The sequence below is a fragment of the Molossus molossus genome, unplaced genomic scaffold (assembly GCF_014108415.1).
Source record: "Molossus molossus isolate mMolMol1 unplaced genomic scaffold, mMolMol1.p scaffold_m16_p_20, whole genome shotgun sequence".
Lineage (NCBI taxonomy): Eukaryota > Metazoa > Chordata > Mammalia > Chiroptera > Molossidae > Molossus > Molossus molossus.
Window position 1 is genome coordinate 30,543,108 of NW_023425356.1, and position 25,464 is coordinate 30,568,571.

General features: G+C 38.2%; 1 protein-coding gene across 10 annotated transcripts in view; it reads left to right on the forward strand.

Moving 5' to 3' along the window:
* The window catches only part of MDM4 (MDM4 regulator of p53), a 36,760-nt gene extending 12,321 nt beyond the window's left edge, over nt 1–24,439 (forward strand). For 5 of the 10 annotated variants that reach the window (XM_036273030.1, XM_036273031.1, XM_036273029.1 and 2 more), the window contains 10 exons: nt 2,084–2,182; nt 3,624–3,698; nt 7,482–7,615; nt 9,028–9,083; nt 14,329–14,396; nt 15,118–15,217; nt 17,540–17,700; nt 18,956–19,105; nt 20,807–20,887; nt 23,415–24,437. In XM_036273030.1, the coding sequence (XP_036128923.1) occupies nt 2,105–2,182; nt 3,624–3,698; nt 7,482–7,615; nt 9,028–9,083; nt 14,329–14,396; nt 15,118–15,217; nt 17,540–17,700; nt 18,956–19,105; nt 20,807–20,887; nt 23,415–23,987 (1,476 nt within the window). In that variant the 5' untranslated portion in view covers nt 2,084–2,104 and the 3' untranslated portion in view covers nt 23,988–24,437. Of the gene's footprint in view, nt 1–2,083; nt 2,183–3,623; nt 3,699–7,481; nt 7,616–9,027; nt 9,084–14,161; nt 14,275–14,328; nt 14,397–15,117; nt 15,218–17,539; nt 17,701–18,567; nt 18,731–18,955; nt 19,106–20,806; nt 20,888–23,414 lie in introns of those variants that run through there. The other 5 variants (XR_004960948.1, XM_036273034.1, XM_036273036.1 and 2 more) reach the window with 5 other exon arrangements.
* Nucleotides 24,440–25,464: the final 1,025 nt, after the last annotated feature.

A 25,464-nucleotide genomic window follows, 5' to 3' on the forward strand; every position in this document is an offset into this window, starting at 1 on the left:
TAAGTCTTCTTAGAAGAGTGAGGAATCTGGTTATTTTTAGCTACACTGTTGTCTTTTCTAGGCTCTCTCACCATTTCCCTGATGTGGCTTGTTCACAAATCTTACTGATTGTCACCTTTTTACTAAAAAAAGGCCTGACGTAAACTTAAGCAAGTTTATTTAAACAGTTTATTTTCCTTTTCTACAGTTTTGCTTTAAGGAGAAAAGGTAGAGGTGAGAATTTTAAATTGAAACTTACTCTCTATTTCAATTCATTCTGTATCTTTCCTAGGCGATATATGTCCATCTTGCTTTAACCCAATTTGTAGGATTTAGTTTCTGTTGACAAGAGAAAATTTCTGATGGTCTTAATTAAATTACAGCTTCTTGAGAGTGAGAAAAAGACAGGAATAATTAATCAGTTAATAGTTGCGGGCCAATTAACAAAAGATTGCTTACATTTTTGAATATATGTTAGAGCTTTTTTTTTTTTCTATTTTCTTTTCATCCTCACCCGAGGATATTTTTCCATTTATCTTCAGATAGAGTGGAAAGGAGAGAGAGGGAGAGAGAGGGGGGTGGGGGAGAGAGAGAGAAAGAAAGATAGAAACATCGATCAGCACAGCCAGGGCCGGAATCAAACTTGAGACTCATTGGTCCTTGGGCTGATGCTCTACCCCTGAGCCAAACTGGCTAAGGTTATGTTGAAGCTTCGAGTCAGTCTCTGCGTCTGAATTCTGCATATGCATAACCTTTCTGGACTGTTGCCTTAACCATTCAAAAGTAGTAAATACTTCTTTCTTACAGATGGTTCTCTTATCAAAGAACTGCCCATATTTCACCTTATTTCCTCCTCTTTTATCTCTAGAGAAAGAGCAAATATGTGGTAAACAAATTCTTACTGGACCACTCACAAACAATGGGGCTGAGGGAAACAGGCTTTACTAGATTTCTCCCTGTCAGACACAGTTTGTTTATATTATGATACTAATGGTCATTTCCTTTAAGCAGGTGTTTCTATTTGAATTCTTTTAGGCAGGTAAAAGGGGTGATGTGAAAGGTTCTTTCTGAGCCTTTTGTTTCTTAATAAACAGCTTAGACTCAGTATCCCAAAAAGCATACTTTGGGGTATCAAACCTTTGTCCCCCTCAGTCCTGCCTTTGAAACTTTAACAAGTTTCATATTCTAGAAGCTAAGTTGATAGACTGCATAGATGGTTCTCTTGATTAAGCTCTGCAGTTTTTGTTTTGTTTTGTATCCCCACCGGAGAACATTTTTCCATCTTTGTTCAGATAGAGTGGGAGGGAGGAAGGAAGGAGGTTGGTGGAGAGGAGAGAGACATCAATGTGAAAGGACACATCGAGTGGCTGCCTCCCACATGACCCCAACCAGGGCTGGGGACGAATTGAAACCGAGGTGCGTGCCCTTGACCTGAATTGAACTTGTGACTCATTGGTCCATGGGCTGACGCTCTAAGCGCTGAGCCAAACCTGCCAGGACTCTTCAGTTCTTTTTTTTTTGGTATGTGCCCCTAGCAGCAACCGAACTCAGGACACTCTGGTCCGCAGGCCGACACTCCAACCACTGAGCCAAACCGGCCAGGGCAGTACTCTTCAGTTCTTATTTTAAACTGAAAGTGGTCAGAAAGGTATCAGGAGTCCCAGCATGGCTGTAGCCCTGGCCCGTTTGGCTCAGTGTTTAGATCATCAGCCCTCCGACTGAAGGGTCTTGGGTTCGATTCGTGGTCAAGGGCATGTACTTGAGTTGCATGTTTATCCCTGGCCCCAGTTGGGGTCGTTTGGGAGGCAGCCAATCAATGTGAGACACATAGTTTTCTCTCTCTCTCTCTTTTTCCCCTCCCCTCCTTGTTCTCTCTCCTCCTCTCTCCTTTCCACTTTCTCTAAAAATAATCAATGGAAAGATATTCTCGGGTGAGAATTAACAACAAAAAAGAATTTCTGCTTGGGTATATTGCATTTTTGTAGGGTGTCCTGGGGTGTCTTTTTTACTTCTGCTCGCTGCTCTTTTGTAAATCCTAAAGAGAGAATTTTCTAATTTACACAAGATTTTATAATTTTTTTAATCCTTTTAAATTTATCAACAGACTTATTTCTTCACTGCCAAAATGGCATCACTTTCTACCTCTGCCCAGTGTTCAACATCTGACAGTGCTTGCAGGAACTCTCCAAGACAGATGAAGCAGGTAAAGCATTTTAGGCATTCTTATTTCTCTCTAAGTTGAATAAAAAAATAGAGTCGGGGTATGACTTCACTGACTAGGATTTTATACAGAGCAGAAGTATTATTTTTAAAAATGTCCTATTGAGATAGGCCAATAAGCCAGGAAACAGTGTTAATGCTCATAAATTTGAATTGATTATTGATTAAATAAATGTATGGAAGTTACTATTGCTCAGTGGTATATTTTGAAAACCAGGGTGTTTTTAGGGTATAGGTGGCTAGTGGGGAATTTGGGACCAAGTTATATAAGTTAGTTGATTCTCTCTCACTTCCTTCTGATTAGGTTGTTTTCTTTAAAAATCAGTTTTTAAATTGTAAATATAGCAAGTGTATTCTTGTAAAAGATTCAAACTTTATAATGTATTTATCTTTAAAGTATTTATAAAGACTTTTTTGACCCATCTCTTTCCACCAAATCCCTTTCCCCTAACACAACATAAAACACTTCTAATCAGTTTGGTGTGTCTTGTTCCAGATCTTTTCCTCTAACATACCAAAATGCGTAATTTTGTTTTGTGTTTTTGTAAAAATTATACACTATATAATAGTATGTAGCTCAATATATTATAAAGGTGGAATTTAGACTTGATGGGGAAATGTGGCTTATATAAAAAATGATTTTTATATAATTGGCCATCTCTGGAAGGAAACAAATTAAGACCCCAAACCTTGTATCAAAACAAATTGCAGATAGATACTTAAATGTAAAAAGTGAAATGATTAAAAGTATTAGAAGAAAATTTAAGAAATACTTGTGAAACTTTAGAATGAGGGAGGCCTTATGATAAACTGTGGAGGCTGTCAGAGAAAGGGAGAGACAGATTTGACTATATACAGGTTAGAAAACAATCGTGTGGCTAAGGGCAGACTGCACAATCAGAGTCAAGAGATAGCAAAGTCATTATGCCTTGTTTATCCGTTTATCTACCAGTGGTATTTGGGTTGTTTCCGACTTTTGGCTATTAGGAATAATGCTACTATGAACACTGGTGTACAAATAGTTGCTTGAGTCCCTGCTTTCAGTTCTTTTGTATGTATATCTACAAACTTCTGGGTAATATGTAGATTTTATGTTTAACTTTTTGAGGAGCTGTCAAACTGTTTTCCACTGCAGCTGCACCATTTCACCGGTTCCAGTTACTCCACAATCCTCACCAACACTACGTTCTTTTTTCTTCTTACTATAGCCATTTAGTGGTGTGAATGTGCTGTCTTTTGAAGGTGTTGATTTTTCAGGAAGTAGTCTGATCATCTGTAGTTGTTTTATGCATTGAAAGATTGTACAATATTAGATTAGTATCTACCAGTGTTTAAAAAGTTGAATGAGGTTGTCTTGTTCCCTGGGGTATCAGAAACCAATGTAACTGAACTGTAAATATCAGGTTTATTTTATTTTATATCAGGTGCGACCAAAGCTGCCACTTCTGAAGATTTTGCAGGCAGCAGGTGCACAAGGTGATATATTCACTGTTACCGAGGTAAGCTACCAAAGAAAATTCTGTTTTAAGAACAGCTGAAAGGAGGACATCTGTAATACTTTCAACAATAAATTAAAAAAGAACAGCTGAGAAGTATAAACCTATGGATTTGTAGTTCTGAATCAGGCCTAAGAAAGGAAGTTCCTCCTGAGGTACTGGAGTTGCAACTTTTGCTCTGTTTTAAAGACTACTGAGCTGCACTGAATTTCATATTTCCTTTAAATTTCCTTTTTGAAGTTTGCTGTCAGCTAAACATAAGACTAACCATGAATTTGTTGATTTCAGCTGAAGTGCAAAACATGCCCGGTCGATGTGGCTCAGTGTTTGAGTGTCTACCCATGCACCAAGAGGTCACCAGTTCAATTCCCAGTCAGGGCACATGCCCAGGTTGTAGGCCAAATTCCCAGTGCAGAGCATGCAGGAGGCGACAAATCGATGTTCTCTCTCATCGATATTTCTATCTCTCTCTTCCTTTCTCTCTAAAACCAATAAAGAAAAAAAAACTTTTTTAAAATGCAAAATATGTAAAAGTTTTTTAAAATGACACCATCTGTGATTTAAAGGATATGCTACCAGGCAGGAATTAGATGCTGTAGTTTTGCATTATAAATGTGTCAGGTACTCTTTTGAGCACTGTGAGTTATTTTAAACGCTTATGCATTTAAATAACTTATTTAGCTTCTAAAGTGTATTTTTTTCTTTATTGATTTTAGAGAGAGAGGAAAGGAGAGGGAGAGAGAGATGGAAACATCGAAGGGAGAAAACATCGATTGGCCGCCTCCTGCATGCCCTCACTGGGGATTGGGCCACACCAGCCGGCCTGGCTTAAAGTGGTTTTTAAAAACAAATTGAAGCCCTGGCCAGTTTGGCTCAGCGGTTAGAGCGTCGGCCTGTGGTCCAGAGAGACCCGGGTTCGGTTCCCGCTAAGGGCACGTACTTCGGTTGCAGTTTGTCCCCGGCCCTGGTTGGTCGTGCGGGTGGCAGCCACTCGATGTGTCCCTTCACGTCGATGTTTCTCTCTCTCTCTCCCTTCCTCTCTCTCCCTCCCACTCTATCTGTACAAAAAATGGAAAAATATCCTCGGGCGAGGATAAAAAACAAAAACAAAAACAAAAAAAGAACAAATTGAATTCGCCCTGGCCGGTTTGGCGCAGCGGTTGGAGCGTCGGCCTGTGGTCCAGGGAGACCCGGGTTCGGTTCCTGCTAAGGGCATGTACCTCAGTTGCAGTTTGTCCCCGGCCCTGGTTGGGTCGTGCGGGTGGCAGCCACTCGATGTGTCCCTTTCACATCGATGTTTCTCTCTCTCTCTCTCCCACTCTATCTGAACAAAAAATGGAAAAATGTCCTCAGGTGAGGATAGAAAAAAAATAAAAATAAAAAACAAAAAAAACCCAAATTGAATTCTTTAAATGGAAAAGACTTGGTATTAAAATGTTAATCTCTTTGAACTTTGCTTGCTAGTAAGGTAAACCCTTCCTAAACAGAAGAAACAGAGCTTTTTTTTTAATCCTCACCCGAGGACATTTTACCATTTTTTGTTCAGATAGCGTGGGAGGGAGGGAGAGAGAGAAACATCGATGTGAAAGGGACACATCGAGTGGCTGCCTCCCGCACGATCCAACCAGGGCCAGGGACAAACTGCAACCGAGGTACATGGCCCTTAGTGGGAACTGAACCCGGGTCTCTCTGGACTGTGGACCAAAGCTCTAACTGCTGAGCCAAACCAGTCAGAGGAAGAGAGTGAGAGAGAAACATCGATGTGAAGGGACACATCGAGTGGCTGCCACCTGCACGACCAACCAGGGCCGGGGACAAACTGCAACCGAGGCACATGCCCTTGGTGGGAACCGAACCCGGGTCTCTCTGTACCGCAGGCCAGCGCTCTAACCGCTGAGCCAAACCGGCCAGGGCTTTTTTTGTTTTCTTAAAAAGCTTAACACCTATCTGTAATGCTGCACTCCTGAGCCATTAAAACTCTCAAGGAAACCAATCTGGAGGCATTTCAGATTTTCTAGAATGCTTATATTTTCTTTATCATTTTAAATTAAATCCATCATTTGGACTGTATCTAAAATTCTGATAAGTATGACTTTTTTCAAACTTATTAAAGTGTGGAGTTTTACATCAAATTACATACAAGTTTTACATACAAGTTACACTGTCTTAGCAGAGTTTATTGGGGAAAAAGTTGGACAGAGTCCAACTTTATGATAAGCTCTATGTTATAAATCTTGACCCTACCTGGTACATAAAGAGGAATTCCCTAAATATTTTAAAATATTGGTTGTCAGTGTGTGCATTGAGCCAGTATGGTATAATGAGAATAGTAGTAGTATATACAGATTTAGAGTAGTGTTTTAGAGGATTTTATTTTGTATACTTAGAATTGAGGTTTTTTTTTTTTCCTGAATGTTGGGCAGACATAAATATAATACTTACCTCCTCCCTTTATATGCCCCCTTCTTTTTTTTTTTTTTTTTTTTTTGTGGTATGTGCCCCTAGCGGGAACTGAACCTGGGCCTCTCTGGTCCATATGCCGACTCTCAACCACTGAGCCAAACTGGCCAGGGCACCTCCCATTTCTTCTAATAGGTGTTCTTTCCCATCTTATTTTTCCCTAGATATTTGATTAGATATGAGAAATTTCTTAACCTGTTAACCGAGCGGGACGTAAACCTTGCATACAGTAAAAAGGGAATTCCCCGGTTAACAGGTTAATACTGGGACATATTACCTGGGATGGAGGGTAACCTAGGAGCATCATTGCTTCTAATATAGCAGGAACAGTGTTGGGAAAAATCTGTGCAGATATCTAATGATTTATGAGAAGTGGAGGCCTAAAGATAAAGACAGCTGCTTTGGTCTGCTTGTAATCAGAGATAACAAAATTCTTACTGTCATTAAGTGAAGTTGTATTAAGCAGTTTTTTAAAAAATCTGTTACCTAGAGAAAACATTAGGACAAATTAGATCATTTTTAAGTTTTGAATCATGAACTTGTCTGTTTCCTTCCATTTTGTAAACCTGTGAAAAAAGCCAGATAGACTGTATTTTTGATAAACAAATTATGTTTTATGCACTTCTAGTGATGATGGTTAGTTAACCGTTGCACTTCATTTGTAAAAAATCAGTAAGTGAACACATCAAAAGATTATCGGCCCTGGCCAGTTCGGCTCAGCGGTTAGAGCGTCGGCCTGCGGTTCAGAGAGACCCGGGTTCGGTTCCCGCTAAGGGCACGTACCTCGGTTGCAGTTTGTCCCCGGCCCTGGTCGGTCGTGCGGGTGGCAGCCACTCGATGTGTTCCTTTCGCATCGATGTTTCTCTATCTCTCTCTGTTCCTCTCTCTCCCTCCCACTCTACCTGAACAAAAAATGGAAAAATGTCCTCAGGTGAGGATAAAAAAAAAGATTATCGTAGTTATGTACCCCTGGACTTGCAAAATATTTTTATGACCCAGGCAAATTTAAACTTTATTCCTTCTAGTAATAGGAAAGACCCCTTTATTTGGATTGGTGAACAAATTTTAAAGGGGATACTAGGTAAATTCACCACTTTTTCTCATTGTTAGACCAATACATTTGTATTATAAAATGTAAGGGTCTGTTATGGTCCAGAATGTTAATAAGTGGATGAATCTAGTATTGGGGGTCAACTATCCTGTTGTAGGACCCTGGACTCCTTATATGTTATCTTTCTCTAGCAAACCTAACTTGTCCTTATAATTAATTTGTGTGTTTTTCACAGCTGCTGGACAGAACTCTTAATAATATTTATTTCTTTGCAGGTCATGCATTATCTAGGCCAGTATATAACAATGAAGCAGCTCTATGATCCGCGGGAGCAGCATATGGTATATTGTGGTGGAGATCTATTGGGAGAACTCCTAGGATGCCAGAGCTTCTCTGTGAAAGATCCGAGGTAAAAAGAGTGAGGATTTATTTTTGAGGTGCTTATACTTAACTACTTAATCTTTGTAAGTAGTTAATGATTATTTATTCCCGTAGTCAACAAATATTTAAGGGCCTACATGTCAGATGGCCTATGAGGCACTGAGAATACAGTATTGAGCAACAGTCTGATTTTATGGAGCTTAATTTAAGTGTAGTGAGATAGGTGCTCTTCCCCATTGTAATCTAATTATCACACTAATATATGGTAAAATTATACTATGATAAAGTTACAGAAAAAACGCCACATGATGTTGTGTTGGGTGGGGTTTAGCATCTTAGGGATCAAGAAAAGGTTCCTTGAGAAATTGATATTTGAGCTGAGAGCCAAAGGATAATAATTAAAGAGTCAAGAGTCGATTAAAGCGGCTGGTTGAAGGAGCTCTTATGGCAATTGAGCGTCACTTATAAAGGCCTGGATATTAGAGAGCTTAATGCGACTAGGTTAGAATTTTGTCAAACAGTTGTAGAGGAAGTGTGAGATGATGAGAAATGTAGAATTGCTGTGCAGTTTGAGGTTGATGATGGGCTCTGCTGTGATTTTTGTGACCTTTGTGCGACTTTTCTCCAGCTGTATGGGGTATTTGGTTATTTATAAAATCAAAAGCTAATTAGTAATTGAGAAGCAGGATTCTTTTTCTTTTTTTACAAAAAATATTTTTTTTCTTTATTGATTTGAGAGAGAGAGAGAGAGAGAGAGAGAGAAACATCGATAAGAGAACGTTGACTGGCTGTCTCCTGCATGCCTCTTGCTAGGGATTTGGCCCTCAATCTGGGCATGTGCCCTGACTGGGAATCCAACCAGTGACCTGTTGGTGCCTGGGTCGACGCTCAACCACTGAGCCACACCGGCCAGGGCAGTATTCTTTTTCTTTCTGTAGCTTTGTGATGATTTTTGAGTCATTTTTTCTTTCTTTGATAAGACTCCTTTCTACCTCCACTTCCTAATCGCCCCACTTGAGTTACTCTTAGCCAAATAAATAAAATGTAAATTAATTTGTTTGTAATGGGGACAAAGTAATAACAAGGGTTTGGACATTAATGTCTCGATATTCTAATAATGAAAAAAGATCTGCCTGGCTGCTGTAGCTCAGTTGGCTTGGAGCTTCCTCCAGTCCCATACACCAAAAGATGGTGTGTTCAATTCCCGGTCAGGACACATACCCAGGTTTCAGGTTCGATTCCCAGTGGGACCTGTGTGGGAAGCAACCAGTCAATGTTTCTTTCTCTCTCTAAAATCAATGAAAAATAAAAAAATCTGTTCTGGGGGCAAAAAATTCTATCTATATTTTATAAAGTTGGGAGATAGTGTATCAGAAATACATTTAACATTTTAATGGAAAACCATTAGGTTATTAATTTATTGTTTTATTTCTTTGACAGCCCTCTCTATGCTATGCTAAGAAAGAATCTTGTCGCTTTAACCACTGCTACTGCAGGTATGTCTCACCATCATTTTTCAGTCTATATTATAGCTTTGAGTCCAAGGGGGCAAATGATGGGAAGGGAAAACAAAAAGGATCAAGGTGGAGATGGAATGTTATCTTGGCATGGGATACTATCACACAGAATGTGATTACTATGTTATTTAACTATTGATTGTGAAAATTTTCCAGTATACTAAACATAGATTGGTATAATTAATGTGTGCGCCTCTTAGACTTAGCAGTTGTTAACATATCGCTGTATTTGCTTTATGTAGTCATACTTTTTTTTTTATCCTCACCCGAGGACATTTTGCCATATTTTGTTCAGATAAGAGTGGGAGGGAGGGGGGGAGAGAGAGAGAGAGAGAAACATCGATGTGAAGGGGACACATCGAGTGGTTGCCACCCGCCTGACCCAACCAGGGCCAGGGACAAACTGCAACCGAGGTACATGCCCTTAGCGGGAACTGAACCTGGGTCTCTCTTGACCGCAGGCCGATGCTCTAACCGCTGAGCCAAACCGGCCAGGGCTGTAGTCATATTTTTAAAATCGCTAACAGATCAGGACTTTTTTCCTTCGAACATAACTACAATGCCATTATTATACTCAACAAAATAATAATAAACTAAATTATTGCATAATAGTATCCAATAGCTAGTTTCTGTATAGTTACCCCCAGCTATCTCAGAAATATCTTTAAAAAATTTTTTTATTAATTTATTTTTGTTAAAGATATTTCTTCTTTTTTCTCCATTGACACCCTCCTCCCGATCCCCTTCATCCGAAATATCTTTTATATATGGCTTGTTCAAAGTCCACATTTGATGCAAAGCCCATACACTACATTTGGTTGCTAAAACTCCTTTTGTTTTTATGTCATTTATTTGATGAAGTAATGAATCATTTGTGCTGTAGCATTTCCTACATTCTAGAGTTTGTAGATAGTATCCTTGTGATGTTGTTTAACATTTTTCTCTGTTCTATTTTTGGTAAACTAGCAGTGCTTGAATAGATTCAAGTTTAAATTTTTTGCTAAGAGTTTTCATAGGTGGTGCTTTTGTACATGTTGCATTACATTAGAGTGATGTAAGGTGTTTGTGCCCCTTGCTTTTATTTGATTAGAATCTGTGGGTTCCCATGGTGTCAGTCTGATCCATCTATTATAAAGGTCCCCCAAGAACCTTTCACTTGATGGTTATTATGATTATTTTTAAAAATGTATCTTTATTATTGAAAGTATTATGGATGCTTCCCCCATTAACTCTCCACCCCGCTGCCACTCACCCCTGGCCTTCGCTGCACTGTTGTCCCTGTCTGTCGGTTATGCATACATGCATGTAAATTCTTTGGTAAATCTCTTTTCGCCCTATGCCCCTTTCCTCTGAGATTTTACCTAATGGTTTTAGTTCTCTGTTATTTGAAGGCCAATTTGTCTAACCCTTTGCTTGATTTCATACCTTTTGTTTTATTTTTTTATTTCAATATTCATTTAATTAATTTATTTTTGTTATAGATGTTTCTCTTTTTTCCCTCCATTGACACCCTCCTCCTGTTCCCACCCCTCCCCCCGGCATTGTTGTCTGTGTCCATTGGTTATGCTTATATGCATAAGTTCTTTGGTTTATCTCTCCCCCCCCCCTCTGAAGTTTGTCAGCCTGAACCCTATTTCTATGTCTCTGAGTCTGTTTTGTTCATCACCTTATTTTGTTTATTGTATTCTACAAATAAGTGAGATCATGTGATACTTGTCTTTCTCTTACTGGCTGATTTCACGTAGCATAATACTCTTCAGATCCCTCCATGTCCTCTCAAAAGGATAAGAGATCTATCTTTGTTACAGCTGCATAGTATTCCATTGTGTATATGTACCACATTTTATACCTTTTAAATACTGTTCTTTGAGTTTAACTTATTACGTATGTGTAGGAATCTGGCTGCTTTGGGTCTGAACTGTGGTGTTAGAGATAAGTGAATTAATAAACTGGAGACAACTGAAATGTAACCCAGTTTCACTCATCTCCAAATACTGAAACTTTTTTCTTCAAGATAGCACTCTAGATTGGCTGTCTTTCAATAGTTTACTGAAACATACAGTTTGAAAAAAAAAATCCATTCCTAAGAATTTGCTCTCATCAAAATGTGATTTTGAACGTATATTGAATTTTGAAACCTGTTGGTTTCATTGAGCCTTTGCCCACTTCACCCAGCTGTAAATTTCTGTTTCAGAGAGAAGGGCCTTGCGAATGATACGGCTTTTTATTGAAATTCATTCACTTGGGAAATAGTATCGCTTTTCTGGGGTTCTCACTATAGGCTTGAAATACATAGCGGATTTTATATTTGCTCTTGTACCTTTCAGTAAACTTTGTTTTCTGATTGATCTTTATCTGAATATCTAGCATAGGTATAATTCTCACTTTGTCTCTCATTTTCTTTCTTATACTTCCTTTGCAGAATTTAACATGCCATGTATTAAAATGAACATTTCTATAGCAAACATTTCAACTGATCCTCAAAACAACCCTGTGGGGAAGGTTTGGAGATGAATAAACTAAGATTTTAAAAAATAGAATGAGTGATTACCATGGTTTTTTTCATTGTGCCACACATTGCTTTCTCCTTAACCGTTGCTTATAACAGAATTTGCTCCAATTAATTTTTTAAGCACACTTTTTTTCTGTGAACATTAAATCTTTAAATATTTTGTCACTTGGAAATAATTTCACCTACAAAACAAATCCCAAAAGTATTATAGAGTTCCTTATACTCTTTACCCAGATTGCCCAAATGGTAACACCTTACATAACCGTGGTACAATTAACTTTGTCTGCTCTGACTTGCACTTGGATTAGTTCTTGTAGTTGATCTTTGTAAAGTGGGTGGCCTGTGCTGTGTTTTATTTGAAAGGACAAATGAGACAAGTGCTTTCATTTCACCTATTTTACACCTTTGCAAATGAGCTAAACCTTTTATTTTGATGACTGAAAGAAATATTATTTAAAGTGAAGGTGGTGCCCCACCAGTGTGGCTCAGTGGATTGAGCGTCATCCCATGCACCAAGAGGTCACCAGTTTGATTCCCGGTCAGGGCACATGCTCAGGTTGTGGGCTTAGTCCCCAGTGTAAGGGGGCATACAGGAGGCATGTTTCTCTTTCACATCGATGTTTCTATCTCTCCCTTTCCATTTCTCTCTCTCTCTTAAAAAAAAAAAATCAATAAAAACATTGAAAGTGAAGGCGGTTGCCCTGGCCTGCATTGCCCAATGGTTAGAGCATCGGCCCGAGGACTGAAGGGTCTTGGGTTCGATTCCCTGTTAAGGGCACATACCTAGGTTGCAGGTTTGATCCTCGACCCTGGTCTGTGTACATTCGGGAGGCAAGCAATTGATGTGTGTCTGTCACATTGATGTTCCTCCCTTCCACTCTCTAAAAGTCAATGGAAAAAAAATCCTCACATGAGGATTAACTAACTAACTAACTAATTAACTAAATAGTCTTAAAAAATAAATTGAAGGTGGTTCTTTATAAACCATTTCTCCAGCCCGGCTGGTGTGGCTCAGTGGTTGAGCATCGACCTGTGCACTAAGAGGTTACCAGTTCTTTTCCCCATCAGGGCACACGCCCAGGTTGTGGGCCCGATCCCCAGTGGGGGCCAGGCAGGAGGCGGCCAGTCAGTGTTCTCTTTCATCAATGTTTTTATCTTTTTCTCCCTTTCCCGTCCTCTCTAAAATCAATAAAGAAAAATAAAAAGTTTAAAAAAAACCATTTCTCCAAATTTCCACATGCATCCTAATAAAATACAATATATATGACAAATTTATTTTATTTTTTTTAATCCTCATCTGAGGACATTTTTGCATTTATCTTCAGATAGAACAGGAGTGGGGGTGGAGAGAGAAACATCGATGTGAGAGACACATCAACTGGTTGTCACCCACACAACCCCAACCAGGGCCGGGGACAAACTGCAAATGAGGTACATGCCCTTAGCGGGAACCGAACCCGGGACTTTCTGGTCTGCAGGCCAGTGCTCTAACCGCTGAGCCAAACCGGCCAGGGCCTTTGTATTTATTTTAAAATTTATTTATTTTAAAGTTTTCTTCAGATAACTTTTTTGCTTCCAATTATTACCTAAGTAAGGTAGTAAGCTTTAGAATATGAATGACAGTAAACAAATGCTTCATCTGCATTGTATGTTAATAGAGCTTTGAAGACCACTGTGGTCATAAAATGCTGCCTCTTAAACTTCTCAGTATCTTCATTTATCTTATAACGTGCTTCTAGAAATAATGCCCTTTATAATTACAATTTTGAAAATGTTTGTTTTGTGCAAAACAACTGAATTGTGAGACCAGTTGTAGGCTCTGTATTCTCATTTAGTTGAGGATATTTTCCATAAGATCTCTGGACCTGATAATAGCCAATGAACCCAATCCATGATAACTTACTTATAAACATCTCAGTTATATGTAGCCTCTGGGTGGTCCAGGTTATTCAGTTCTCTAAAGCTAAGTTTTTATCTTCTGTTCTGCTTGAAAATTTCCAAGTCCTTGAAATACATTTCTTTTAGACTAAGAATTTCTCTTAGGTTATTGTTTCCTTTGCTTCTTTTTATTGGCCTTGAGAAAAACTTTCTCTGCTTCATTGTCCTTAGAAAATGTTTATAGTAATTGAGAAAAATAATACTTGTTGATTTTAAAAAACCTAATCTGTATTTAGGTGATGGGAATTGAAACTGAAATCATTGGCATTTAGAATGTACGTTTACATGAAGATGCTGTGGTGTTATGAAACAAGCGAGAAATTGCACATTTTCAGATTTCATAACCCTTTTTAACTTTTTAACATTTAGAAAATTAAATTAAAAAGCCAAACCTTTTTTTGTTGTTTACAAGTTAGGCAAATTTGGTAATAAAATACCTGTAGGAAGAAGTGATAAAAATATGCATGATTATTTCTTCTTGGAATAATTTTTCATATTAATATTTGAAAGCTTGCTATGGAAGAACATTTTTTGTTTTCCCCCAGATTACATTTTGATAATATTATTTTAAATATAGTCTGTTTTGGTTTTTGCATTTTTTTACCAGTTTTCATTTTCCCATTCCTTTTGGATGAGAGCGTTGTTCAACCAACATGGAGAAGTATGTTTCTAGGGACCAAACCTGGCTCCAGGGTTGTTTGCTGAGGTCCTTTTTGTGTGGAAAGAATGGTTATTACCAGGGAAGGTTTTCCTTTTGTTTTACTTGCTATCCAGATGCTGCTCAGACTCTCGCTATCGCAAAGGATCAAAATCTGGATATTCCAACTCAAGACCGTCTGAAGGTAAAATCACCACATGGTGACTTATTTTGTTGTACAGAGTGGCCCCTTCTCTGTACCTATGGATCTTGGCCTCCCAAGACCTTTCGCTGAATGTGTAAAAATTTAATAAGAAAGGTTCTTGGGAGTTCACAGACCAGGGACAGAGTGAAAATTCTCTGTTCTGTCCATTACAGAGTTCCAGGCTCTGAATCTTTCTTTGGGATGTAGCACTTCTGATCTTTAGTTCTTCCAGTTGCATTTTCTTTGTGTGCGCGCCTGTGTGTGTGGGATGTTGTATATTCATAGGTATTTGAGGAAACTGCTTTTATTAGATTTTAACAGGCTTCTTGGAATTAAGTTCATGTTAGGTCATTTCTTAAAGCTTCCCCAAACCTGGGAAAACCTTATGAGCATCTTGGTATATGGTGAGGATTTCACATGTTTTCTGAATTGTGCCTAATTTCGTAGTAGGTTAAAGGGTTGATATTAATATCCTGTTTTTAATAGTAGATTTTGGTCTTTTGTGCAGATATTTTTTCCCCCAGGTTTGAGATTCTCCTAGCTCTGCTCACAGTGGGTTGAGATGTTGCCTTTATTTGATGACTGGTGAACGGGAGTTCTCTTTTCTTGTGTGTGTAACCCATTGTGTTGCACACTAACTGGTGAGCCAGAATGGAACTGCTACATCCCCTGGTCTCAGTCATTTCTACTGCATTGAGAGATGCCTTTCCCTTCTTTTCAGCAAGGTGAAGAGGAAAGTTCCAGTTCCAGGAAAAGTACTGAAGAAGGCAATACTCCCACACTGCCTACCTCACAGTACAAATGCACAAATTCTAGAGAAGGTACGTTTTGGATAAAGGCTATGTAGACTTTTCTTTTTTATTGATGATTTCTAGGAATGACATCTATCCAAATTAAGCACTAGTTATAATTAATACTGTTATATAGAGAAACAAGAAATAATAATGATGCTTTCTCTTCTATGTGAAGTAGGAGGAGCATATGTTATACTTATTTCTCATTCTTTTTAAAAAATTCTTGTCACTATTGTGAAGTCTGAAGAAGATGGTAGTGTTCTTTTAGCAACCCATGATTACTGGGGTGGAACAAGATCTTTTCTTTGGCAGAGATGGGGAACATATGGCCCTGCGGGCTGTACATGGCCTGCAAAATCAATACCAGTTAACATCACACCCCTCACCAAAGAGAAGCAGTTCCAGCCATTACATTAGGAGTGAGTTAATTAAATGTTTGACCAAATAAAGCAGGCTAATTTTTAAGTTGATAATTTTATATGGCCCACAAATGATATTATAAATATCCAAATGGCCTTGGCAGAAAATGGTTCCCCATCCCTGCTTTAGCTAGTAAGCTAATACAAGATGGCTACACATTTTTCATTTTGCCACCTGGTAACTTAGCTGCCTTGGTCTTTTAAATCTTGGCATCCCTGTACATGGTTGGTTAGAATTTTTATTTTGATTTGTTTGCTTGATGCAAATTTTCATAGATTTTTTTAAGTTTGCAAAAATGATAAAAGATACTTAGTATCTCAGAGCCAAGAATGAGACAGAGGAAGCCTAAGTAGTTCCTTTGCCTTTGGGTGGTAGTTATCAGATCTTTGCCGACCATACTTGATATGGTATGGTTAAGTGAGTTAATTGATACTTTGGAAGTTTCCCAAGTCCTACTTTCTAAAATATATCCTAAATTTTTTTCTGCAAAATTGTATAAAATAAAAAATATCTTAAAGGTATTTTTTGGCATGATGATTTCTAGTCTGGGTTCACATTTGAAGCAGTGGCTGTTGAAATTGTTTTAAATGAAACCAGTTTTTCTGCCTAATTACCTTGGAGCTTATGCCAATCTTATGGCATTAATGTATAATTTTGTTTCTTTAAATTCACATTTTTGCTTATTTTCTACTTAGAAGGCTGTTTAAAACAAGAACAGCTAATTCTGGAGACTATATGTAGTTTATGATGTAAATTTTGAGAATAAATAGCTTAGTATTTTTAGGAAGATGTATATGTAGAGAGGACACAATTTTTATATGTGTAAAGAATGGCCTATTTTCATTCCCTGCATGAGAAGTTATAGAGCTTGACTAGGTGAAGATAACTTTAATATTCATCTTAGGAGTTTGGTTTCTGATAACTTCAGCAAGGAGTAAGTAAAAAGACAGTTGAAGTTTCTCTGATCACAGATACACCTTTTAACAGACAGGATCAACACAATTTGTAAGTAGGTAGGATGAACTTTTGTTCTAGCAAGGATCCATTATTGCAGAAAAAATTTTAACTATATGTATGTACCTCAGCACATTTAACTAACCCGTGGTTGCCATTGGTATGTTTAGTGCATTGGGAGGAAGTAGAGGAGGGGAAGAAAGTAGGAAAAAAGTAAAGCACAACCAAAAAAGATTGCGTGATGAGAAAAAAAGAAAGGAATTTCATGTGGTAGCAATGAACATAGGTTAGTAACTGCCTTGAATGTCATTTACATGTAGGACACAGGATCTTTCATTTGAACTATGTGGGGCCTTAATGTGTTTTCGATTTGCAGTAGTTTTAGATTTTTAGACATCTTAACTCTGAAAGAGCCCATTGATCCAGAAGGAATGAATATATATATTTAAACAACCTAGAGTTTAGTGGTTATTACCTGTCAAACATATGAATTATTGAGAAATGTCCCAAAATGTGTGGTACCAGTGAGGCTGCCTTGACAACCTTGTATTTGCCTGTGTTACGTTCTGTACCATCTCCTATCTCAAGGGTTTGGCCACTATGCCATCACCATTTGCAGCCCAGTGGATCAAGTCATTATCAGATAGAATGTACTAGAGCAAGATATTCTTACATTTCTTGCGGTGGTAGGAATGTTTAAAATACCAGTAAATACCACTGTTCGGATACTTTCAGAGTTTAGATTTCTTGATAAATGATTATTTACTTCTAGTGTCATTACTTGCTTATAAAGCCTACACAGGAGAATAGATATGGGCTCTGCAACTGTGTCAGGTGTTTGGTTTCTGATTCTTCCTTAGTGGGAGTAGGAATTACTTTTTACTTATTTTATAAAGAGATTATAAGTATTATAAAGAGTTTTGATTCTTAAGGGCTGTATACAGAGTTATCATGCTTTTCATTTGACTTCTGTAGATGAAGACTTGATAGAAAATTTAACCCAAGATGAGACATCTAGGCTGGACCTCGGTCTTGAGGAGTGGGATGTGGCCGGCCTGCCTTGGTGGTTTTTAGGAAATTTGAGAAACAATTACACACCTAGAAGTAATGGCTCAACTGATTTACAGACAAATCGGGTAAATTTCAGGTTTGAAGAGGAAATTCTTTTTCTCCTTTGAAAAGAGTGACATTCTTGGTTACACTAGACCACACATTACATTCTCCAAGAATTCTCATATAGTGCTGTGACTTAAGTGCCATCTGAATGCAGACAGTACCCAAATCTATCTTCAGCCTTGACCTTTCCCCTAAAAGCCTTCCCAACCCTCTACTTAGATTATCTGACATTTAACATGTTCAAACAGAACTTTTATTTTATTTATTTTTTACCAGATACTCCTATGCAGTCTGTCCTTTTTTATAAGTCTACTTTCTGCCCAGTTATTCCAGCTGAATATTAAGGGATATGATTTCTTTCTCTGTCATATGCCACATTCAGGTTATCCAAAACATTCAAAATCTAACCAACCAGTTTTTATTACTTCCACTGTTGTAACCCTAATTTAAGCCATTATCATTCTGCTCCTTTATCTTATTTTATGTTTTTTCATTGCAATTCTCACTTTGTAAAATGATTATTTTACTGTGTTTATGTATGCATTGATTGTTATCCCCACTGAAGTGTAAGTCCAGGGCTTTTATTAACCACTCTGTTATATTGCCTAATACAAAGCAGTATCTGAGACATAATAGTTGTTCAATGAGTATTTCTTCAGTAAATGAATGGACATATAATGGCAAAATAATAAGTTGTCTCTTATGACTGTTGTAGAAAAGGATGTCATAAATGTCCATAGTTGAATGCAGAAAGTTGTATTTAAAGTTGTTTAAGAAATCAGAAAGCAGAGAGAAGGTTTGAGTTATCGTCAGTAGTTCTCATATTTCTTCAATAAACATTGACCATTAGAGGAGGAATATCTCACAATTAATAGAATGTTTTCTAGGTTCTCAGAGTGTCACTTGTGGAAAGGAATGTAGAGAATGGATTCTGTTTACTTGAGGAACTATGAGTCTTTAGCTTTTAAGGTCTTCAGTGCTGCTTCTCAGGTATTATACTTGATTTACTACCAAAATACACAATTCTGACAGTCCCCAGCTTTAATAAACACCCTCAAAACAAAAAAATAAAATTTATTACCAGGCACCTATACATCTATTAGCTTTTATATAATAAGTACCAAGTAAGTATTTGTTGAATGAATAGATGTTTATTGGAGACAGGCTAGGTGTTTGGAGATACTTGAGGACATTGAGTTTTGGGTTCATTTATGTTGGTTCAACATCTCTGATAAGCCTCTGACTACAAAAACTCATGTTTGTTTTCTCTGTTAGGATATAGGTACTGCCATTGTTTCAGATACGACAGATGACGTGTGGTTTTTGAATGAGTCAGTATCAGAGCAGTTTGGTGTTGGAATTAAAGTTGAAGCTGCTGATACTGAACAGACAAGTGAAGAAGTAGGGAAAGTGAGAGACAAAATGGTATGTTGTGGAACTATTTCACATTGGTTGTATCTATGTGTGTGTAGTATAACCTGTTCAGGTCTGGTGACATGACCTACGCTGCACTGCTTTGTACAGCAAATGACTCTCCTACCTTTCCTTCTTAATCTTTTTCTGTATCTAATTTTAAGATTCACACTAAGTTAACCAGGCTGCCTTAAAAATAGGCTAGGACTCCATGAGTAAAGCTCCTTCTTTGTTAGAAGCAATAATCTACCCTTTTTCTACTTACCTAATTTCTCATTGTAGAGGATTTTTTTCTTCTGGAGACCTTGCGTTGCTAAATAGGCAAAGTTCTAAATGGCCACAGCAGCCTGTAGAGGGGGAAATCCTTATTTTTTGAACATCTCAATAGTTTTCATAACAATTTTATACTCAAATGGAAATGGAGGAGGTTTTCCTACATACTATAGATTTTAAATTAGGGAGAAAAGAGGGAGTTAGAATTCTGAGTACATATGATGTGAATACACCAAGATGAGTCATACAAGCATGTGTTCAAGTCTCAAAATAAATAGGCAGCAGATCCCAGTGCCTGACATGGTCAAGAATCTCAGTAAATATTCACTAAATAAATATAGCAAAAAACCAGACCTAAATTTGTCCATTCTTGTAATTTAAGGGATTTTCATAGTAATTTGGGTTTTTGAAGGTGATATCCTATATGTTTGTGGTAGGCAGATAGATGCTTGGGCTCTCTTAGACTAGTTATGTGGGTATTATTAGAAGGGAAAGCATGCCCTTGCTGGTTTGGCTGAGCAGTTAGAGCATCGGCCTGCAGACCAAAGAGTCTCGGGTTTGATTCCCAGTCAAGGGCACGTGCCTCGATTGCAGGTTCACTCCCTGGTCCTGGTTGGGGTCATGTGGGAGGCAACAAGTTGATATGTTTCTCTCAGTCTCTTTCTCCTTCCTTCCCTCCCACTCTATGAAAAATCAATGGGAAAATATCCTCAGGTGAGGATAAAATAAATAACCAAATAGAAGGGAATGCAAGTGGCTAGAATGAAGACAAAGGTGACATTTGGAAACTTCTAGAGAGAGATGGGACTTAAAATACTTAAACTTTTGTGAGAAAATTGCTGTACAGAGGGTCATAATTGTTTTATAATTGGTTTTGTTCTGTTTACTGTGTCAAAATTTAGGGTTTTAATTTTTAGAATTTTAATTTATAAATTTTAAAATTTAGAAGACACTTCCCACATTTCTTTTTGTTTCCTGGTCTGTGGTCATATTGTACTATATAGGACAGCCAGAATATTACATAACTAGTTGTACTTTTGAATATAAAGAACATTTTAAAATACTTTGTTTTCATTTTTCACATCTAAGTTCTTATTTTATATAGTGCTTTACAGTGCCCACCTAGATTTCCAAGATAATTTTTCACATTTAATTATTTGTAGCTTTTCTGCCCTAATACGGTTTTTTTGTTTGTTTGTTTAAGTCATAAATTTAGGCACCCCCCTCCCTTCTGAATGCAGAAGATATTTGGTAACCCTCTGGGTGCTAGGTGTGCACAGTCATTTTTGATCTCATGTTTAAACTATCTCCTTTTGAAGTGGTAATGATGGAGGCAGAATGTAGACTTTAAATGGAAGCTCTTCCATCATTTCTGCGCTCAGGTAATAACCTCATGTGAAATAGGTAAACCTTACTAATGAGATGTCTTTGCCGTCACAGGTGATTGAAGTGGGAAAAAATGATGACCTTGAGGACTCGAGGTCCATATGTGATGATACTGATGTAGAGGTTGCCTCTGAGGTACGACTCTAGTAAAAGAGCTGTTTGCACCACTCATGTCTTCAGATGGTAACGTTCCAGCAGTTCAATGTGGGGAATGCCATTGCCCCATTTTATCTACCTTTCCTGAGTGTTAGGAGATGTTGGTTTCTTTACATTTTGTTAGAAGCTTTTATTGGAATTTAGAAAAAGAAGATGAGTTGATCTACTCTCCCCACCCTGAAAAGGGATGGCCTAAATGCCTCTGTGCCTTTCACCTGCTTTAAAAACTATCTTGACACGATCCATTGGGTAGTTATCTCGAATAGGCCTGCACTGCTTCTCCCACTAACGCTTCTCCTCTCTGTGATGCCAAAGATAGACTTAGAAGCTATCTAACTTTCTTTGTCAGGAATAAACATTATATTTTCAGCCCTGGCCTGTTTGGCTCAGCATTTAGAGCGTCGGCCTGCGGTCTAGAGAGACCCGGGTTCGGTTCCCGCCAAGGGCACATACCTCGGTTGCAGTTTGTCCCTGGCCCTGGTTGGTCGTGCGGGTGGCAGCCACTCGATGTGTCCGTTTCACATCGATGTTTCTCTCTCTCTCTCTCATCCTCTCTCTCCCTCCCACTCTATCTGTACAAAAAATGGAAAAATGTCCTCGCGTGAGGATAAAAAAAAAAATTATATTTTCAGTGCTTTCTTAAAAAGAAATGGGAAATGGCTTAATTTTTATACAGATTTATATTATTGGAGGGCTAACAAATGAAGATTTAGTATTAAGGTTTTAGTAATAGGTATGAGTTTGTCACCAATTGACAACTAAGGTTTAGACTCAAATGTGTTTCTTGCTTTTCTGTTTTTATGCTAGTTCCCCATTTTCCTTTCAGCATTCCCCTCTGCTAACTCATTGGAAAAAAAGGGGTGCTGAGGGAAGGATAGGGAGGTTGATTTTACTTTTTGCTGCTTGGGAATAGAAAAATTTTAGGTTGTCTCTGGTGTTGATTCCTCTCCCACTTCTACCCCACCACTGTTGACCATTATGGTAATTCATTGTCTGTGTATTGCTAAGTAATAAAGTAGAATATATTGGTCCATTAAGTGGTCTTGACCATAATAAAAATAGAGTTAAGTGTTTCCATCTTCATTAGACTTCTGTGGCTACTTGGACCCAGAAAACCCCTTAAGCAAATAGACTGTATTTTATCAAATCAAAGATGCCATTGACTTTAACAAGCCCTATTATTTTATGTACTACTAGAAAACAAAAGTTGATGCCAATTAGACCATGACATACCATCAGTTATGAATTTCAAATTTTTATTAAGTTTCTTTGTGTATTTGTGTAATATTCATTCGAGGTCTGAGGATCTTCAGCTGGCACAAGAATGTTTTGAGGCTCTCTGGAGAACACCCCAATTTACCAAATGGTTGTGTCCCTGCCTCTTGGTCTGGGGCCTGGGGTGGGGAACGTCAGGCCCACCGGCCATCTAAGGCCCAGGAAATCAATATAGCAGACTAATTTTTAAGTTGATGAATTGTATGGTTAGCGAATGATGTTATAAATATCTAAATGGCCCTTGGCAGAAAAAAGGTTCCCCACCCCTGGTCTAAGGCAATTGAGTTATGATTTCAAAACTTCAAGTGCTTGATGTTCATTCTGAAAGCAATCAGGTTGGCCTGGGTAAAACCATTGATCCTGTGAAAGCCAGGCAATTATGCACATTGAATACTCTTTACTTATTCCAGGTAGCTACCTTTGAATTAAGGTATGTAAAATTTATTGAGCTCTAGTATTTTCTAATTTTAATATGGAGAAGTAGGAAAAAACTTACTTGGCAGATTAACCAAAGAATTTATAGGCATATATGCATAACCTATGGACACAGACAATAGGGCAGTGAAGGCCTGGTGGAGGGAGTCAATGGGGGGAAAAGGTGGGGACATCTGTAATACTTTCCACAGTAAAGGTGAATTTAAAAAAATTAAACTCTTGTAAAAGAAGATAATATAAAGCTCAATGAGAATTTGGAAAAAGGAAAAAATATTGACATTCAAGGATAAGAACACTTCATTTTTCAGAGGGTGTGACTGAGGCGTACAGTTAGCTACCGTGATCCTGAGAGCAGTGAGAAAGCAGGAGTACATTTAGTAGTTTTTTAAAATCTCACAATTACAGCTTTTTTTGGCCAGATTTTATAACATTTCTTAAATAGTAGAAAAGAATTATAGAGTAGTGTCTCTTCTTCATTCTTTAGATAAGATGAGTTCTTTAGATAACTCTTAACATAAGAGTTCGTTGTCAAAAGAGAAATGACCTAAAAGGAAGGCGGGGGGGCGGGGGGGGGGGTGGCGGGAAGCAAACAATGTAAATTCCACTCAGACTAGAAAGCCAAAATAAGACTTTGCTGTATCAAATTTGGCTTGAATTGGTGGTAGTTGTGTCACTATCAAAGTGGCTAGACTGGTCTCTCACTAGCTTAGTTAGGTGATGAGAATTTGGCCTACTTTTCCTTTTCCCCATCATCATCTTCCCCAGAGTATTAACTGGCTTCACTTTACCTTTGTAGGATGAGTGGCAGTGTACTGAGTGCAAGAAATATAACTCTCCAAGCAAGAGATACTGTTTTCGGTGCTGGGCCTTGAGGAAGGATTGGTATTCAGATTGTTCTAAGTTAACTCATTCTCTCTCCACATCTGATATTACTGCCATACCTGAAGAGAAGGAAAATGAAGGAATTGATATCCCTGATTGCCGAAGAACCATATCAGCTCCAGTTGTTATACCTAAAGATGTATATAGAAAAGAAGAACATCCCAAACTCTTTGATCCTTGCAGCTCGGTGGAATTCTTGGATTTGGCTCACAGTTCTGAAAGCCAGGAGACCATATCAAGCATGGGAGAACAATCAGCTAACCTTTTTGAACAGACAACAGTTACAGGAAACGTAGAGGATTGCCGGAATCTTTTGAAGCCATGTAGTCTATGTGAGAAAAGACCACGAGATGGGAACATTATTCATGGAAGGACGAGCCATCTTGTCACTTGTTTTCACTGTGCCAGAAGATTAAAGCGGACTGGGGCTTCATGCCCTATTTGCAAGAAAGAAATTCAGTTGGTTATTAGGGTTTTTATAGCATAGCTGAATCAATGAACTACAGAAATATTACCAGGCAAGGTCTTCAAAACATCAGTATTGAGCACCATCTTCACTCAGTTTGACTCATTTTTTTTTTTTTTTTATTGATATAAACATTGTGTTTCAGGACATTTTTGCTTCTAAATATATGGAAATTGAGAATGAGTTCTTTAGAACTAGATCATTAATTTGGGGACTCAGCATGAAAAGACATGTTAATCACTTCCTTCTCCCTTCAAGATGAGGATCTGCTGCCTGGCTGGTGTAGCTTGGTTGGAGGGGCATCCTATGCATGTCCTATGGTCATGGGTTTGATTCCAGGTCAGGGCACATACCCAGGTTTTGGGTTCAATCCCTGGTTGGCGCACATACAAAAGGAAACTAATCCTTATTTCTTTCTCACATTGATGTTTCTCTCCCTCTCTCCCTTTTCTCCTCTCTCCCTTTTCTCCTCTCTCTGTAACCAATCAAAAAAAATTCTTGTATGAGGATTAGAAAAAAAAAAAAAAGGTGCCCTGGCCGGTTTTGCTCAGCAATTAGAGTGCCGGCCCACAGACCGAATGGTCATAGGTTTGATTCCCAGCCAAGGGCACATACCTGGGTTTCAGGTTTGATCCTGGCCCTAGTTGGGATCATGCAGGAGGCAACCAGTTGACATTGCTTACATCAATGTCTCTCCCTCCCTCTCTTCCTCCCTCTTTTTCACTCTATCTAAAAAAATCAATGGAAAAATATCCTCTAGTGAGGATTAATCCAAGTGGGGGGAAAAAGAGGATTTGGGAGGGTGCTGCTACCAGTACAAACAAAAGTATGTTCATTCATTCATTCACTTATTAAATTACTTGAAGATTAACATTTTTTAAGTTACTTTTATGTTCTACACTTATTTTCTGTTAGGGAGTGTTTATTTTTAATTCAGTTACAGTTGGCATTCAGTATTAGCTTTAATTGTACAGCATAGGGGTTAGATATGTAATTTGCAAAGTGATCCCCCATAAATTGCCCATAAATCTAGTACCCACCTGACACCATGCTTACTTATTACAAATATTATTAACTATATTCCTCTTGTACTTTACATCCTGTTAGGGAATGTTCTTAGGCATCTAAACCCTGGTGGCTATTAGAAAAATATTAAAGTTAACAGTGAAAAAACATTTTTTGTATAGTGCTGTAGATCACTTTATGTTGGCAATTAGGTTGCATGGCCAAAAGGAAAGTCTTTTTTTTTTTTTTTTTTTTTTTTTTATCCTCACCCGAGGGCATTTTTCCATTTTTTGTACAGATAGAGTGGGAGGGAGAGAGAGAGAGAAACATCGACGTGAAAGGGACACATCGAGTGGCTGCCACCCGCACGACCAACCAGGGCCGGGGACAAACTGCAACCGAAGTACGTGCCCTTAGCGGGAACCGAACCCGGGTCTCTCCAGACCGCAGGCCGACGCTCTAACCGCTGAACCAAACCGGCCAGGGCAAAAGG